General features: G+C 40.8%; 1 protein-coding gene across 1 annotated transcript in view; it reads left to right on the top strand.

The window, feature by feature from the left end:
• The window catches only part of LOC127213110 (solute carrier organic anion transporter family member 1A5), a 36,124-nt gene extending 24,959 nt beyond the window's left edge, over nucleotides 1–11,165 (top strand). The window contains exons 8-14 of the mRNA XM_051173357.1: nucleotides 79–243; nucleotides 1,412–1,607; nucleotides 2,986–3,151; nucleotides 5,161–5,333; nucleotides 6,220–6,284; nucleotides 7,229–7,346; nucleotides 9,508–11,165. Of these exons, the coding sequence (XP_051029314.1) occupies nucleotides 79–243; nucleotides 1,412–1,607; nucleotides 2,986–3,151; nucleotides 5,161–5,333; nucleotides 6,220–6,284; nucleotides 7,229–7,346; nucleotides 9,508–9,727 (1,103 nt within the window). The 3' untranslated portion in view covers nucleotides 9,728–11,165. The remainder of the gene's footprint in view (nucleotides 1–78; nucleotides 244–1,411; nucleotides 1,608–2,985; nucleotides 3,152–5,160; nucleotides 5,334–6,219; nucleotides 6,285–7,228; nucleotides 7,347–9,507) is intronic.
• The last annotated feature ends 3,444 nt before the right edge of the window (nucleotides 11,166–14,609 follow it).

Genomic DNA, 14,609 nt, shown 5'->3' with positions numbered 1-14,609 from the left:
TGTGAGATTTTAGGAGAACAGTGGGACACAAAATTCAAGGAAAGTTAGCTTAATGGTTTTGGCATTCTCTTGTTTCAGATTTCTTGCCATTCATGAAGAGCCTCTCCTGCAACCCAATTTACATGCTTTTCATCCTTATAAGTGTGCTCCAGTTCAATGCATTTATCAATTCATTTACCTTCATGCCTAAGTATCTGGAACAGCAATATGGAAAATCAACCGCAGAGATAGTCTTTCTCATAGGTATGAGGTCTCATTATTTCTTTAGTAAACCTTCTCCATCCCACAGGGACATGATAAGCACTATCCCCATCCCCAAGGGCACGGTAAACAGCAAGACAATGTGACCCGGAGACTAGGACAAAATCGAAATGTTAGGATATTCTTGTAAATTTCTTCTTTCCAGTCTCCAGGGGAATCAAGAATGGAATGGAAAAGGAAGAGGTCAGAAATATCCTCTTGATTCTCTCTCCAATCAGGTGGAAATTGTTATCAGTATGGCATCTTGGGGGATACCCATATTAGTCAATTTTTGAGAGGCAATATGTTTATTCAAAGAGGAATTGACTTAACTCATGGGAACTCTGTATTTTACTTCTAGATTTTATTTCAGGGCTTCCGTTCTTGCCTTGCAAAATACTCCTAATTCAGTTACTTGGTCCCCTGTGTGTCCGAGGATTTTGGGCAGCCAGTCTCTGCTTTCCTTGGTAGTACACTAAATCCGTGGATACTACCCAATTTTGGATTTTTCTGGGTTCTTTTTAGTCCTGATAATTGATGATCATAGGCTTATTATATTCACATTGCTTCGAGTTTTGTAGAAGCCCCTACCAAATCCCAGTCCTTACCCTCAGATGTAGAAAATTAAATGTAATGGTATAGTACTGCAAAGAATGGGCTAAATTCTCTCAAATGTTATATGAATGCTACCTGGCTGGAATTTTCTCTTCTATTTTCTTCTTTGCTTTCATTTTTGCCTGGGGAAGGAACACCAGCCAGGAAGACTGATGGACAACATCAACAGTGCGTATAATGCTTTGCACTTTTCAAGTATGGACTTAACTGTGACCTTCTAAATCATCTTGAGCTGAGTCAAATTCCCAACAAACAGACTGGATAGAAATAACATGAAATATCTGTTATCAAATACATCTCTCTCTCTCTCTCTCTCTCTCTCTCTCTCTGTGATACTTATACATGCAGCCTGCTGCAAATGATTCAATAAGTAGTAATAGTATTTTTTAAAGTGACATTATGGGACGTTTGAAAATCTTTTTTTTTAAAATTTAATGTGTGAGCCTGTCTGTATAATGATAACTCTATATTAGAGCTAAATAGTTTCTTAAGTAAGATGTATTAGACAAATTTACTTTTTTGCTGTTTCTTAATGGTATTTTACTCATGTTTATAGGTCTTTATAATTTACCCCCAATATGTGTTGGATATATAATTGGTGGCTTGATTATGAAGAAGTTCAAGATTACTGTCAAGAAAGCTGCATACATAGCATTCTGCCTATCCCTGATTGAGTATCTTCTATCTTTCTTCAACTTCATGTGGACCTGTGACAATTTCCCAGTTGCTGGTTTAACTACCTCTTATGAAGGGTATGCTGTTTCCTAATGAAGACCATAGTATCTTTGCAATGGCTAATCCATTTTCTTCAATGATCGTGTATGACAAGATTATTTTATTAAAACTTAGTTGCAGTGATGCATGGCTTTCTTGTATTTTTCTTCTACTCATCATCCTTGTATCAGGCCATATAAGTTGTAATCTTATTAAAAAGATCTTTGGACTACCTGTGAGTAAGTTTATGATTCAATATATATATATATATATATATATATATATATATATATATATATATATTCACCATGATATCATAATCTACTTTAAAATGTAATAAAGGAAAATAACCAAGAGATTTGTAGCCTAAATTATCCATATATTTTATACTCCCACAACAGATACCTTTAAAATTTGACTATACAGGCCTGTAAGCCTCCATAGGTTGTTATGAATAGCTAATAAAAAACATCAACAATAGGTTTCTACAATGGGCTCAAAGTTATTACAATTGTGTCTAATACATTGTAAGTCAATTAAGAATATATTTATATGTAGGTCACTGGTACAGTTATATCTTGTACACTCTGTAGTCAGATTTTGTGTTATAAAATCATAATTATATATATAAGTACACACACAAACATACATACATACATACATACATACATACATACACACATATATATATATATATATATATATAATCTGCCTTGTTTATCTTTTAAGACAGGACTGATTCTTTTCACTTGGTACATGTAGACATTGAAACTCAGGGGGCATTTGTGAATTTATAGACAATGACTTCAACCGCACCAGAGTAGAAATGTCCTGACTCCATGTCCAGCCACGCTCACCTCACAAGGGGGTTGAGTGACAGGGTTTGAATTCAGCCTCTAGACTCTTACAGTGTCCTCCTTCAATCCCGATGTAAGTGCTGGCCACAATGTGTTTCAGAAGAGGGTGTCAGGTTACTCAAGCCACTCTGTTTTGGTGGCTAAAGATGGCATTTGTTTTATGAATGGAAATTACAGATTTTGGTGAAGCCAGCCCTCTTTCATTATTTCCCGTCATGCTCATCAATGAGAGATTACATCCCCACTTTTACCTGTGACAGCACAGTGCCTTCCTATGGAGTGGACACGTCATATTCATTTCTGCAATAATTAAACAGCAGTATGTGACCACTGGAGCAGATGACTTGTGTGCCAAAACGTAGGACAGAGACCACACGTTGATATTAGGATAATTGATTTTTGTTTCTATTCTGGGGGGGGGGAGATGAAAGGTTTCTCTGTCTTGGTCCCTGTCTCTTTCTTTCTCTCTCTGTGTGTATACTGAGATGGGGATAAGAGAAGAAAATAAAGTGTCTGGGTGGCTTTTTGGTATCCCTAACATTATTTAAAATCATTCCAGAATTCAACAGTCATTATATGTGGAGAATAAGGTCCTTGATGACTGCAACACAAAGTGTGACTGCTTAACCAAAACATGGGATCCAGTGTGTGGAGACAATGGCCTAGCATACATGTCAGCCTGCCTTGCCGGCTGTGAGAAGTCTGTCGGAACAGGAATCAACATGGTAAACACCCTTTTTGTGTTTTGGGCTGTGTAGTATATTAACGTGATATCACGTGGTATCTACTCCTGCATCTGCTAAAAAGCAAAAATTAGCTTGTGCTTAAAATAGATTAATATATTTTTATGAACAACTAAATCTCTTTTATATATTTATATTCGACTTTGTAATTTTTAGGTATTATATAAAACCTCGACAGAGTCTGAGAACTAGTTTGTAATTTCAAAGCAGTGGAGACCACTGTTCCAATGACTGGAGTTAGAATTCTCAGGATGAGCTGGAGAGCTAGCTCAGCTCTTATGAGCACTTCCTGGTTTTCCAGTGGACCTGTTCGGTTCCCAGCACCCACATCGGGCAGCTCACAACTGGCACTGACACTCTCGTCTGCCTTCCTCAGTCACCCTCATGCACGTGTTCGAGACCACACAGATATAGAAGCACACACATAAATAAACATTAACACCAGACCTTTAAAGCACTCTGGACAGAATCTGCCCCTTTTTGACACAGGGTCTCAAGAAGCCCAGGCTGATCTCAAACTAGCTCTGCAGTTGAGGTGGAGAGAAAACGTATCTTTTCCTATCACGAGCTCCTTTCGTTTATTTATCCATTTATTGTGGGTGTATGTGTGTGTGCACACAGGTGCATATGCATATGAGGCCAGAAGGCAACCTAGGCTGCTGACTCCCAGCTCCATCCTCTTGGTGCTTTTGAGGCAGGATCTCAGGGGCCTGTGATTTGCTGATTCTGTTAGGCTGCCTGACAAGTGAGCCCCAGGGGGTCACGTGTTCCCACCACAGAGCAGCAGTGTTGCAAGCACATCCTCTACACTCAACATCCATCTCATGTGTGCTGGGATCTGAACTCAGGTCCTCGTGTGTGAGCAGGACTTTCAGACTGTGCCATCTGCACAGCCCCACAGCATCATACTCTAACAGATGAAGATTTAATAATTTTTTCCCTTGATTAAACATGTTATAATACCTACAGAGGGACCAGGCATTGGTGGCTCACACCTTTAATCCCAGCACTCGGGAGGCAGATGCAGGCAGATCTCTGTGAGTCTGAGGCCAGCCTGGTCTACAGAGAGAGTTCCAGGATAGGCTTGAAAACAATAGAGAAACCATGTCTCAAAAAATCCCCCAAAATAATACTTACAGAGCTGATTGATAGTCAAAATGAAATATAAGTTTTGATTACTAATCAGACCCTTAAATAACAATTAAGAAAAGAATTGACTTTATTGTAGAAGTAAATTCTTTTCTTGGAGACACGATGTTATTAGTAAGCATCTAACTATTCTTTATGTATCCAAAACACGTTTTGTGTGCGTACTTAGTACTAGGCTAGCACAAAACAGAGTAGTGTTCATTTACTTTTCCAAAGGTTATGTGCAGACTACAATGTTGGCTTAGTGGGTAAAGGCATTTGCCACCAGGTTTTACCACCAGAACTACATCCCACATTGTAGACGGAGAGAAATTAGTTGCATAATTTATCCCCTAACTTCCATATGTAACTCATGGTACACACATGTTCACACATAGACATGCACATGCACACACATACATACTCACATGCATTGATACCCACAAAGAATATCAAGCAAACATACAAATAAATAATAAAGTAAAATAAAATGTGCATTCAGGATAATTAATTTTTGTTATTTTTTTTTGCAAATTACCCCATGCATTTAGAAAAGAAAAACATAACCAATTTTTGAGAAAATCTACCCCTTTATATTTTATAGCAGACTTCTGAAATATCAAAAAGAGATGGAAATAAAGGGGGAAGGGACGTCCATTTTACTTACTTTGTATTTTTTATTCAGTAGTGTTTGTGTTCAAACTAGGGGCCTCATTCAAAGTAGGCGCGTGCTCTTCCCATGAGCCACCCGTCCGTCTTTGGCCCTCCACTCTCCACTTTGATCTAGCTGGCCTTGCAGAGAGTACTGAAGGGTTATGCCCAATCTTTTTCTGCCTTAAACAGGACACTTTGCTTTTTGACAGGTGTTTCAAAATTGCAGCTGCATTCGGTCTTCAGGGAACTCGTCTGCAGTCCTTGGGCTGTGTAAGAAAGGCCCCGAGTGTACTGTCAATCTGCAGTACTATTTAATCATATCTCTGATTGGCTGTTTCATCTACTCTCTATCAGCCATCCCTGGGTATATGGTTCTTCTGAGGTAATAAGTAACTTGTTCTTTGGTCTTCTCTCTTTCCTTTTTTTAGTAGTGTGTGTGTGTGTGTGTGTGTGTGTGTGTGTGTGTGTGGTGTGGGCTCCTGGGTGCCACTAAGAGCATGGGGAGGTCAGAAGACATCGGGGAATCAGTTCTCTCCATTCATTATGTTTTTGAGGCAGGGTCTCTCTCTCTCTCTCTCTCTCTCTCTCTCTCTCTCTCTCTCTCTCTCTCTCTCTCTCTGTGTGTGTGTCTCCTGATGTTCTGGCTGTATATTATTTCATCGTACAAGGTTTTCAAGTTCCCAAGCAATTCTGTTTTCTCCCATTTCACTATGGGAATGATGGGATTACAAATGCATGCCACTGAATTGGACTTTTTAAAATTTATTTTTATGTATATCTCTAGGTTCTGGGTATTGAACTTAGGTCTTCTAGTTAGAGCCTCCCTTTTTTTATCTGTGCGATAAATTTATCTTGAATTTTTATATAGTAAGGATTAGTTATTTTTTATCAACATGACAAAATACCTGGTTAACAACTTAAGAGAAGAAGGATTTATTTGGTTTGTGGTTTCAAAGTTTTGGGTCAGTTATGCTGGGGATAGCCTGGTGTTCACCATGGTAATCAGGAAACTATGCACCTTGGTTAGCAGCCAGTGTCTAACCATTACATGGGTTCCACCCCACTTTAGATGTGTGGAGGACAGAGGACAGCTTTCAGAAGTCATAGTCTACTTCCTCTGTGTGCACCCAACAGTAGAGCTCTATTATCTTCGCTTCAGGATGAAAAACTTAACCATCAGGGTCATGAAATATAACAGTCATGGGAGGATGCTAGTACAGATATGGGTTTGCATGATGAACTTTTATATGTGTGCATGTATTTTTCAGGTGTATCAAGTCTGAAGAGAAGTCACTTGGAATTGGATTACATGCATTTTGCACAAGAATATTTGGTATGAACAATTTCCCTCCGTATCAGACCAATATAAATACTTAGTAAACTAATACATTTTCTCTTTTCAACCCAAAGCACAACTCTCACCTTAAAGGGAATAGGTGGTTTTATTCTGGAATCAAATGTGAGTCACCATAATGTGGGGACATAGATTCGGGTCATCTAAATATCTGGTTCCAACATGGTTCTAGTTTTATAGTTGGAGAACAAAGGAAACCATGAAAAAGGCACTTCTCAAATCTATCTAGGATGTTGTTGACAGGAAAGCATGGCATTCTCTTCTCTGGGTTCAGATGGAATCTGATGGCATTCTTAGTGTTTGGGTGAGTGGAGGCTAGCAACCTGTTAATTCAAACATCCCCAAAGGCTTCGTGTGATAGTCACATGATGTAAGGTCAGACACAGGGATGGGGCAAGGAATGGTAAATAAGAGAGGTGAAGATAATTTGTCTCTGGATCTTCTTCAATATCCCAACTGTTTATATCCAGGAAATTCTGATGAGCTTGCGGCATCTTTAACATAAATATGCTCATTACCCTCAACTATAGTTCACAGGCCCTTGTGTTTAAAAATGGCAACTTGTAGTTAGTCGGAGAGGTAAGTAAAAGAGCTCACCCGAACTTAATTACACCTTTCATCTTTTAGTAGATTCAAGCATAAAGTGAGAAGGAAAATGTTTCTGTTAGATGTGTAGAAAAACAGTGTGAGGCGTACATTTTCAGAGAATACCTGAAGCTCATGGTTATAAACTCAATGGACACTTTCTTAGCATCTATAAACATTACATTGACTTACAATTTCAAAAAATAAGTGTAGGGCCACTGATTCATAATTTTTTTTTTTTTTTAAGGGAGAAAGGGAAGTACTTCCAAATACAATTGCACACCTCTTTTTTTTTTCTCCCTGTTAATTGGTTTCTTCTCTTTCTCTCCTCATTGCAGCTGGCATTCCGGCACCTATTTACTTTGGTGCCTTGATAGACAGAACCTGTTTACACTGGGGAACTCTGAAATGTGGCAAGCCAGGGGCATGCAGGATATATGATATACATAACTTCAGGTGAAGATAATTTTTAAATGATTTATTTATTTTTACTTTTCGTGCATTGGTGTTTTGCATGCATGTGTGTCTGTGTGATGGTGTCAGATTTCCTGGAGATAGAATTTCGGGCAGTTTCTAAGCTGCCATGTGGGTTCTGGGAATTGAATCTGGGTCCACTGGAAGAACAGCCAGTGCTTTTAAATGCTGAGTCACCATTCCAGACAAAGGTAAAGATAATTTTTGAGACCTACTTTTGTAGTTCGTAAAATGCCCTCATTCATATCTAACATTTTCTCGAGTGATAAGATTGCATTTGGCTTCATTTTCAGAATGCACATGGGAGGTATAACTTCCCTATTTGTGTATTTTTTTTATTTCCCAATTATTTCTGAAGTGCTTGATACATATAAGCATGAGTGGCTTTCCTCATCCTCACCTAACTTTTCACAGTATGCCAGAAAGGAAGCATGGAGTCTGTGTAGATGCCCTGGAGCAATACGGGGAGAGCTGAATCTTGAGCTGAGCTAGCATGGCAGAACACTGGAGTTAAACAAGACAGCAAGATCCAGAGACTGGAGACAATGGTGCCATTGGTGGGGACAAACTCTCTCAGCTCCTCCCAGCCTGTACCTAAGGCAGAGAGGACTCCCTTTCTGTAGCAGTCAGCATGATGGTCCCAGGATATTCAAGCAGAACGGATCCTGGAATTCTAGCTCCTGGAAAGTTCAAAGCCCTGTGATGCTTGCATCCAGATACCAATAACCCCGAATTGGTGTACTGCCTTTGCAATTTAACCACACATTTTGGGTGCTGTGGCCCAGGGCTGTCTTAAGAAGGAACCTGCTATCTGTATTTGACTAACACTCTTATCTCCAGGAAGCCATAGATAACTCCATTACACTTAGTGGTTGGCTGCTCCATGAACACAGCATATGTCAGTAGAATGATTGTCTTACACACAAACTGAGAGTGCTTCAAAGGGAGAGGAGGTTGCCCCACATAGAAATAACTGAAGCCATTACCCTCAAGAACCAGTGTTATGAGTAGTTTCTCCACCAGCCTGGTCCCAGAGCTGTGCCAGCCACAAATAACACACAGAGACTCTGTATTAGATATAATTCTGTTGGCCAGTTAGTAGTTCCTTATCTGCTGGCTCTGTCTTAAATATTAACCCATTTCTATTAATCTAAGTACTTCCACGTGGTCTCATCTTACTGGAGAGAGGGGCTGGCATTCTGCTCTCTCCGTCTTCCATCTTGAATCTTTTCCCTACTACATCCTCTCTTCTCCTTGTATTGTGGTCCTGCCTATCTTGCCTTCCTATTGGCCAACAGTGATTTATTCATTAACCAATACAAGAAACATATTTACAGAATGACATCTCCCAGCAAACCAGCAAGCCAGGGATCCTTGGCCTTTGAGATCTGGGCACATCCAGTTGTCTTGCTTCCTTGCTGTTGCTTGAATAAAAGCAGCGTGGGCATGGTCCCACTGCTCCCAGCATTACACAGGCCCCTGTCACCAACAGTATAGTTTAAGGAGTGTGGGTTCAGTGCTGCCCCATACCCAGGGGTCAGACTTTCGCTATCACCTTGCTGGTCCTCTAGGACAGCAGGCCCAAGGAAGTCCACAGAGAAAGGTTGTTTGCTACAGACTGCACTGGGTTCCTTCTTGCTCCTAATGCAACTTCAGCCAGAGGGAATTTTGGGCTTCTCTGCTCTGTTTCTGGATGAGGAGGACGCTGGAAGATTCTAAAAGAGAAAAGTGCTGGCCATTGCCCTGTTCCCAAGCGTGTATGGTTGGGGGTGGCCACTGTCCCATTCTCAGACTGGCATGCCCATAGTAACAGTGTGGAAGGACAAAACTACTTCTGTCATTGTATCTAGGTGAAAACATTCTCATAGACACACCCAGAGATGTGTCTCTATAACGATCCTTATTCAGTCAAGTTGACAATATACACTAACCATCATCAAAATTAAATAAATGCATTTAAATTTGTATGTTGGAAATGTTTGAATCTTAACAAAAAGAATAGCTCATCAAAGTAGATTATATAAATTTGTCAGCATAATAAATCACCTGATTGTTTTTGAAGAATAAATAATCTGTGAGAATATACAAAATTGGCTTTCACTGAACATGTGAAGATTTAATACAGATTAATTGTTTTCAATAGGCGCTTTTACCTTGGATTGCCAGCAGCTCTAAGAGGATCAAGCTTCTTCCCAGCAGTCTTCATTCTAATACTTATAAGGAAGCGCCAACTCCCCGGGGAAACTGACTCTTCAGGACCTGAACTTCCAGAGATAAAGCTCACAGAGAAGGAAAGCAAGTGCATGGATATGCACAGAAGTCCTGAGGTTGAAAAGGATGGAGAACTGAAAACTAAGCTATAATGAGGTTTCTATGGGCCTGCACAAGACCATAGACAGCGTGTGCATTTGGCTTCATTTGAATAATATGAGGTATTATAGGAACTCCTTTCTTATCCTTAAGGACCTCAAAATTATTTTACACACTATAAAAATATTTACTGATAACATTTTCTGAAACATTGGGGTAGCACTTGAAATTTTCCTAGGGAAGACTCTGGTGGCGCCACACCGAACTTTAAATCTGTCTTTATTTGCAAACAGCCTTTTCTGTTTTGACTCAATCAAAACAAGTGTGAGTTTCTCACATATCTTCAAATAGCGTTTAAACTCCCCCATTCCTGAAACACTATTTAATTGAGTTTATGCTTCCTTGTTGGAGTTATTTAGAGCTGAAAATTTACATCTTGGTTTTGTTGCATTGAAATAATGTGTTTCAATTTATCCTACCTCTTTATCTATTTAGGAGTTGTCAACTATTATTTTTAAGGTCTAGACATGATGCTTCAAAATTAGACTTCTCATTAATGTGTCCTCTCTTGTTTTCAGTCCCTTCTTACATTACTTATATCACATACTTGATCATTTTGTTTAGAGCACTGAAAAATTTAATTAGGTTATTTAAAACCATGCAGCAAAGATGGTTGGAAGTTTTCCTAGGATTTCCAATCTGGTAAAGGAACTCATTCTTAAAAGCAAATATTTGAGGAATCCAGTCCTTTCCAAGGCCCTTTGTAGAGAGGAGGTTATGTATCATTGTTACAATGCTTGCCTAGTTTGTGGGAGGCCCTGGGTTCTACAACAAGGTGGACTACTGATAATAATATAAACTATAGCGTAAGAATAAAGGATAGCTGCAGATCAGGCGTTCTCAAAAGACTCCTTCCTCATATTCAGGCTGTTTCTTTACTCAGAGCACTTGGGTAATTAATTTCCAAAATCATTTTTAGAGTAAAACCATTAAAGAGGAGCCAGCTAGATGGCTCAGTGCAAGGTGACCTTTGCTACCAAGCCAGAAAAGGTGGTTTGATCCTTGTCCTTTGCTGTCTTCTATACTTCCCCACCTGCAAACAAGTGAAAAAACACGTAGAAAGCTTTAAAGAGTGACTATTGCTATAAAATTGGGATTCGTAAAATTTAAGGCATCCAAAAAACAAATTTGATTGAGAACCGTCCCTCCTGGGCTCAGGCATTTGGACATTGGGTTCCAATTGATAACTTTCCTTGGGGAGGATTAGGGAGAACATCCTTAATGGAGGAAGTGCATCACTGGGCTGGGCTTTGAGCCTTAAAAGCCTCACCCTACTTGTGATTCGCTCTCTGCTTTGTGCTTTGAGGATGTGAAATCTGCGCTCCTTGCTCCAGTCACCACACCTGATGCTTGTTGCCATATACCTCCTTGTCATGAGGGACTTCTATCCCTCTGGAATCATAAGCAAAAATAAACACTTTCTTGTACACATTGATTTGTGGTGTTTTTATCACAACACTGAAAAGTAACTGATACAGAGGTCATCTTATTTCATGACTGATGAAGAATGAAGAGATTGTAAAGAGTAAACGCTGGTCTGTTGTTTTAGAGCTGTGGCTCAAGTTAATAGCATGGTCAAAGCTATTTCTTTCGGTTCCTCGTTTTTCTTCCCTTGAAAGTCAATAATATGAAATGACACAAATCCCTAAAGATTGGAAGGATGATGGAAGAGCAGGTCATGGATGAAGGTCAATACATAGTAAAGTGAAAATATCTATCTTGAACAGAATGAAGGCAGGCAGAATTTTTAAAGCCCTGTGAGGGGACTGGGATGTTCATGGTGGCTAAGGTGACAGCTTCCTGTTACTTGAACTGTAGCCAATCCACATAAGGAAAGGCTTATTTTTCTCATGCTTCCAGAGGTCTCAGGCCATGATTAACTCATCCTTTCTGCTCTGGATCTGTGTCTATGCAGCACATTGGGAAAGAAACCTATAGAAAGGAATTTGCTGACCTTACTTAGGCTAGGATCTCTTTCAAGGGCTTACCAAAATGGACCCAACTTGCTTTTTTTTTCTAGGCCCCACCTCTTTTTCTGGGCCCCAACTCTTAATGCTTCAACCACTTTTCAACAGCATCTTGCTGAAGACTAGGATTTTAACACCTGGGGCCATTGGGATGGGGTGGGTTGGCCAAACCCAAACAATAGCAAAAAGAGGAAGTAGGAAACTTAACTGGAGGGCTTCCTGCAGTTTTAATTTGCTGAATCAGTGAGTGTGTCTTATAAAAGAAAAGTTTCAGGGGCACAGATGCCATGGCTCCACAGTCAAGAGCATGAGCTCTGCTCTTGCACAGGATCTGAGTTTGGTTCCCACCACCCACAACTACATGTGACCATAGCCTTGGGGGAGGGTCTGATGTCTCTCATATTCCAGGCCTCTGCGCTCACATACATATACCTAGCGCCTGGGACTCACTCCTTGTGAAGTAGGTAGTGTTTCACTCTAAAAGCACATGTTCTTCCTTGACACTTCTTCTCGGGGAAAGCAGTCCAGAAAACATAGGCATTGCAGTCCTTGGGGATTTCCCAGTGGTGCCCATGAGGCCTGGGCAGATGGTCTATTATTCTGATTTTTATTCTCATCAGGCTGTGGTCACGGCACAGCAGACAGACATGCACGAGAGGAATGAGGGAAGAGGCAGGGAAACCTGCAGGTGATTCAGTTTCCCATTTAGCATTGTTATGTTTCTAAACTTAATAGAATACATAATAGTTTGTCACTAGGAAAGCTGTAATCCCATTGCAATAGAATTTCAAGGAGTTCAAATGTCAACAGTAAAAACACAGAAGGCAATCTTTGTGTCTTGTATTCCATCATGTGAAATTGAACTTGATAAGTTAATGTCCTATGTATGTGTTTGTTAACATGTTTGAATTCACTACCAGAGGGACCAAGGAGATGTTTGCAATCTCACAGGTGGTCATCTCTGGGCCATTGTGAGAGTAAGTGGAAAGAACAAAGGCCTGGGCATTTGTCTTTCATGTTAATTTCTTTTGTGTGTCTTGATTTTATCTCACACAAATAAAATAAAGAGCATTTTTCTTCAAAATCCATGCTTAGATAAAATTAGTAATGCTCTTTATAGAAGAGGAAGGAACTGAGTCCATCATTTATTGGTATTTTATATCTAAATAATTGCAAAAGTTGGAGGGTGTCTGTTTCATTTGTGAAAACATAATGTGTTGATTTCTAGAAAAGTTAATTGGGTGCAAACCAGCATCTGGAGAAGCACTTTCTGTTTTCATGATGCATGTTTTTAAGACCCAGGAGAAAGCAATCATGGTGTTGTATACATACAATAACTTTGACAAATGAAACAGTTGGTCTGTGGCTAGGTCTTCTTATTGGCTCATCCTGTCTTAATTATTAACCCATTACTCTTAAACTATGTATTTCTACATGGTCTAGGCTTACTGGAGAACTCATATGTGTCCTCTCTTCCCAGTTCACATTGTATCTTCTGTCTGCCTACATTTCCCAGTGTTCTTCTTGTCTCCTAGTCCCGCCTATCTTCCTACCTCATTGGCTATGGTGTTTTTTATTTATTCATCAACCAATAAGATAAATATACATATTCCCCTATCAGACTGGGGTCTAGTGAGCCACATCAGACCATATTGTTCTCAAAGGACCATGCCACTGCTGGGACCATACTGATCTGGCTGGCCATGAAGACATATTGTCATGGGCTGCAGCCTAGACTAATGTCTAGGTCTGTGGCCCTGCAGTGGCAGAAGTCTGGGTTGGTGTCATGTCTCCTGTTACCACCAAGAGATTCCCAGGGTCTGGTCAGCTACCAGAGACCATGTTGGTGCCTTAGGGCTCTGCTGCCACTGGGGGAATACTGATGTGGGTGGCCTGTGCAACTACTGGGCTTTGGAGACATCTGGGACCTAGCTGCTGCCAATGGCCATGTCTAGGTCATGGTCCTGCTGTAGCCTGGGGTCTTTGAAGATGCCCATGGCCCATGTTAGCACAAGGGGTCTTTGGGACCATGCTGTGCTGAGTCATCTCTCAGCTTCACTGGCCCATCCTGTCTCTCACTGGATACTACAGCAAGAGAGCTCGCCCTGCATGCAGAAAAGATGGACCCACCCCTTAACAAAGGCATGAGCCTCACCTGTGTGCAACACAATAGAACTGGTCTTGCTATCCGGGGCTGGTGAGCCAGTACTGAGGGCTTAAGAAGGGCTGACCACGATGCCACCATTGCATGCTGCCCCCTGTAACAGTCAGGAGAGAGGGCCCTGCACCTTGCCGGGGCAAAACAGCAGGATCTCTATGACACAGGACCACAGTAGGGTGTGCAAGAGGAGCTCCAGCAGGAGCCAATTATCAGTGGTGTTGCAGCAATCAGAACCCTTGAGCCAATCATGGCAACGAACCCTTGCAAGTAAAGGTGAGTGGACCGGAGGGTGAACTGTGTGACACACTGCAGCCCCCATGACAAGCTTCTTCCTCTTTGCTGTTGCTTTTTGTTTGGTTCACTTGTTTTGTTCGGTGTTTGGTTCTTCTTTTAAATTTGGTTTTGATTTGGGGGTGGGGGAGGGGAAGGTCGAAAGGGCAGAAGGCAGAAGGGAGGAGGAGACAGGAGATGAGTGGGATCAGAATTCATGTTGTGGAATCCACGAAGAGTCAATAAAAGTTAAAAAGAGTGTTTCAGAGAAACGCTGCTGCTGCTGTTCGATTTGCATCCGGTCCCCTCAGTAGCCATGCACTGCCATCCCTGCTGGATCTATGTCCCTTATTTAGGGGTTATGCACTGGCCCTTTGTTGACTCATCTCTCCATTCTTAGTGTTATTATCCTTGCACAAGTGAATTCACTGCGGCTCTGCCAACTCCTCTGACAGATAACCCTAATGGGAGGCTACA

The sequence above is a fragment of the Phodopus roborovskii genome, unplaced genomic scaffold (genome assembly GCF_943737965.1).
Source record: "Phodopus roborovskii unplaced genomic scaffold, PHOROB, whole genome shotgun sequence".
Classification (NCBI taxonomy): Eukaryota; Metazoa; Chordata; class Mammalia; order Rodentia; family Cricetidae; genus Phodopus; species Phodopus roborovskii.
Note: the sequence above shows the minus strand (reverse complement) of the source record. Positions and strands in the feature narration are given on the sequence as shown.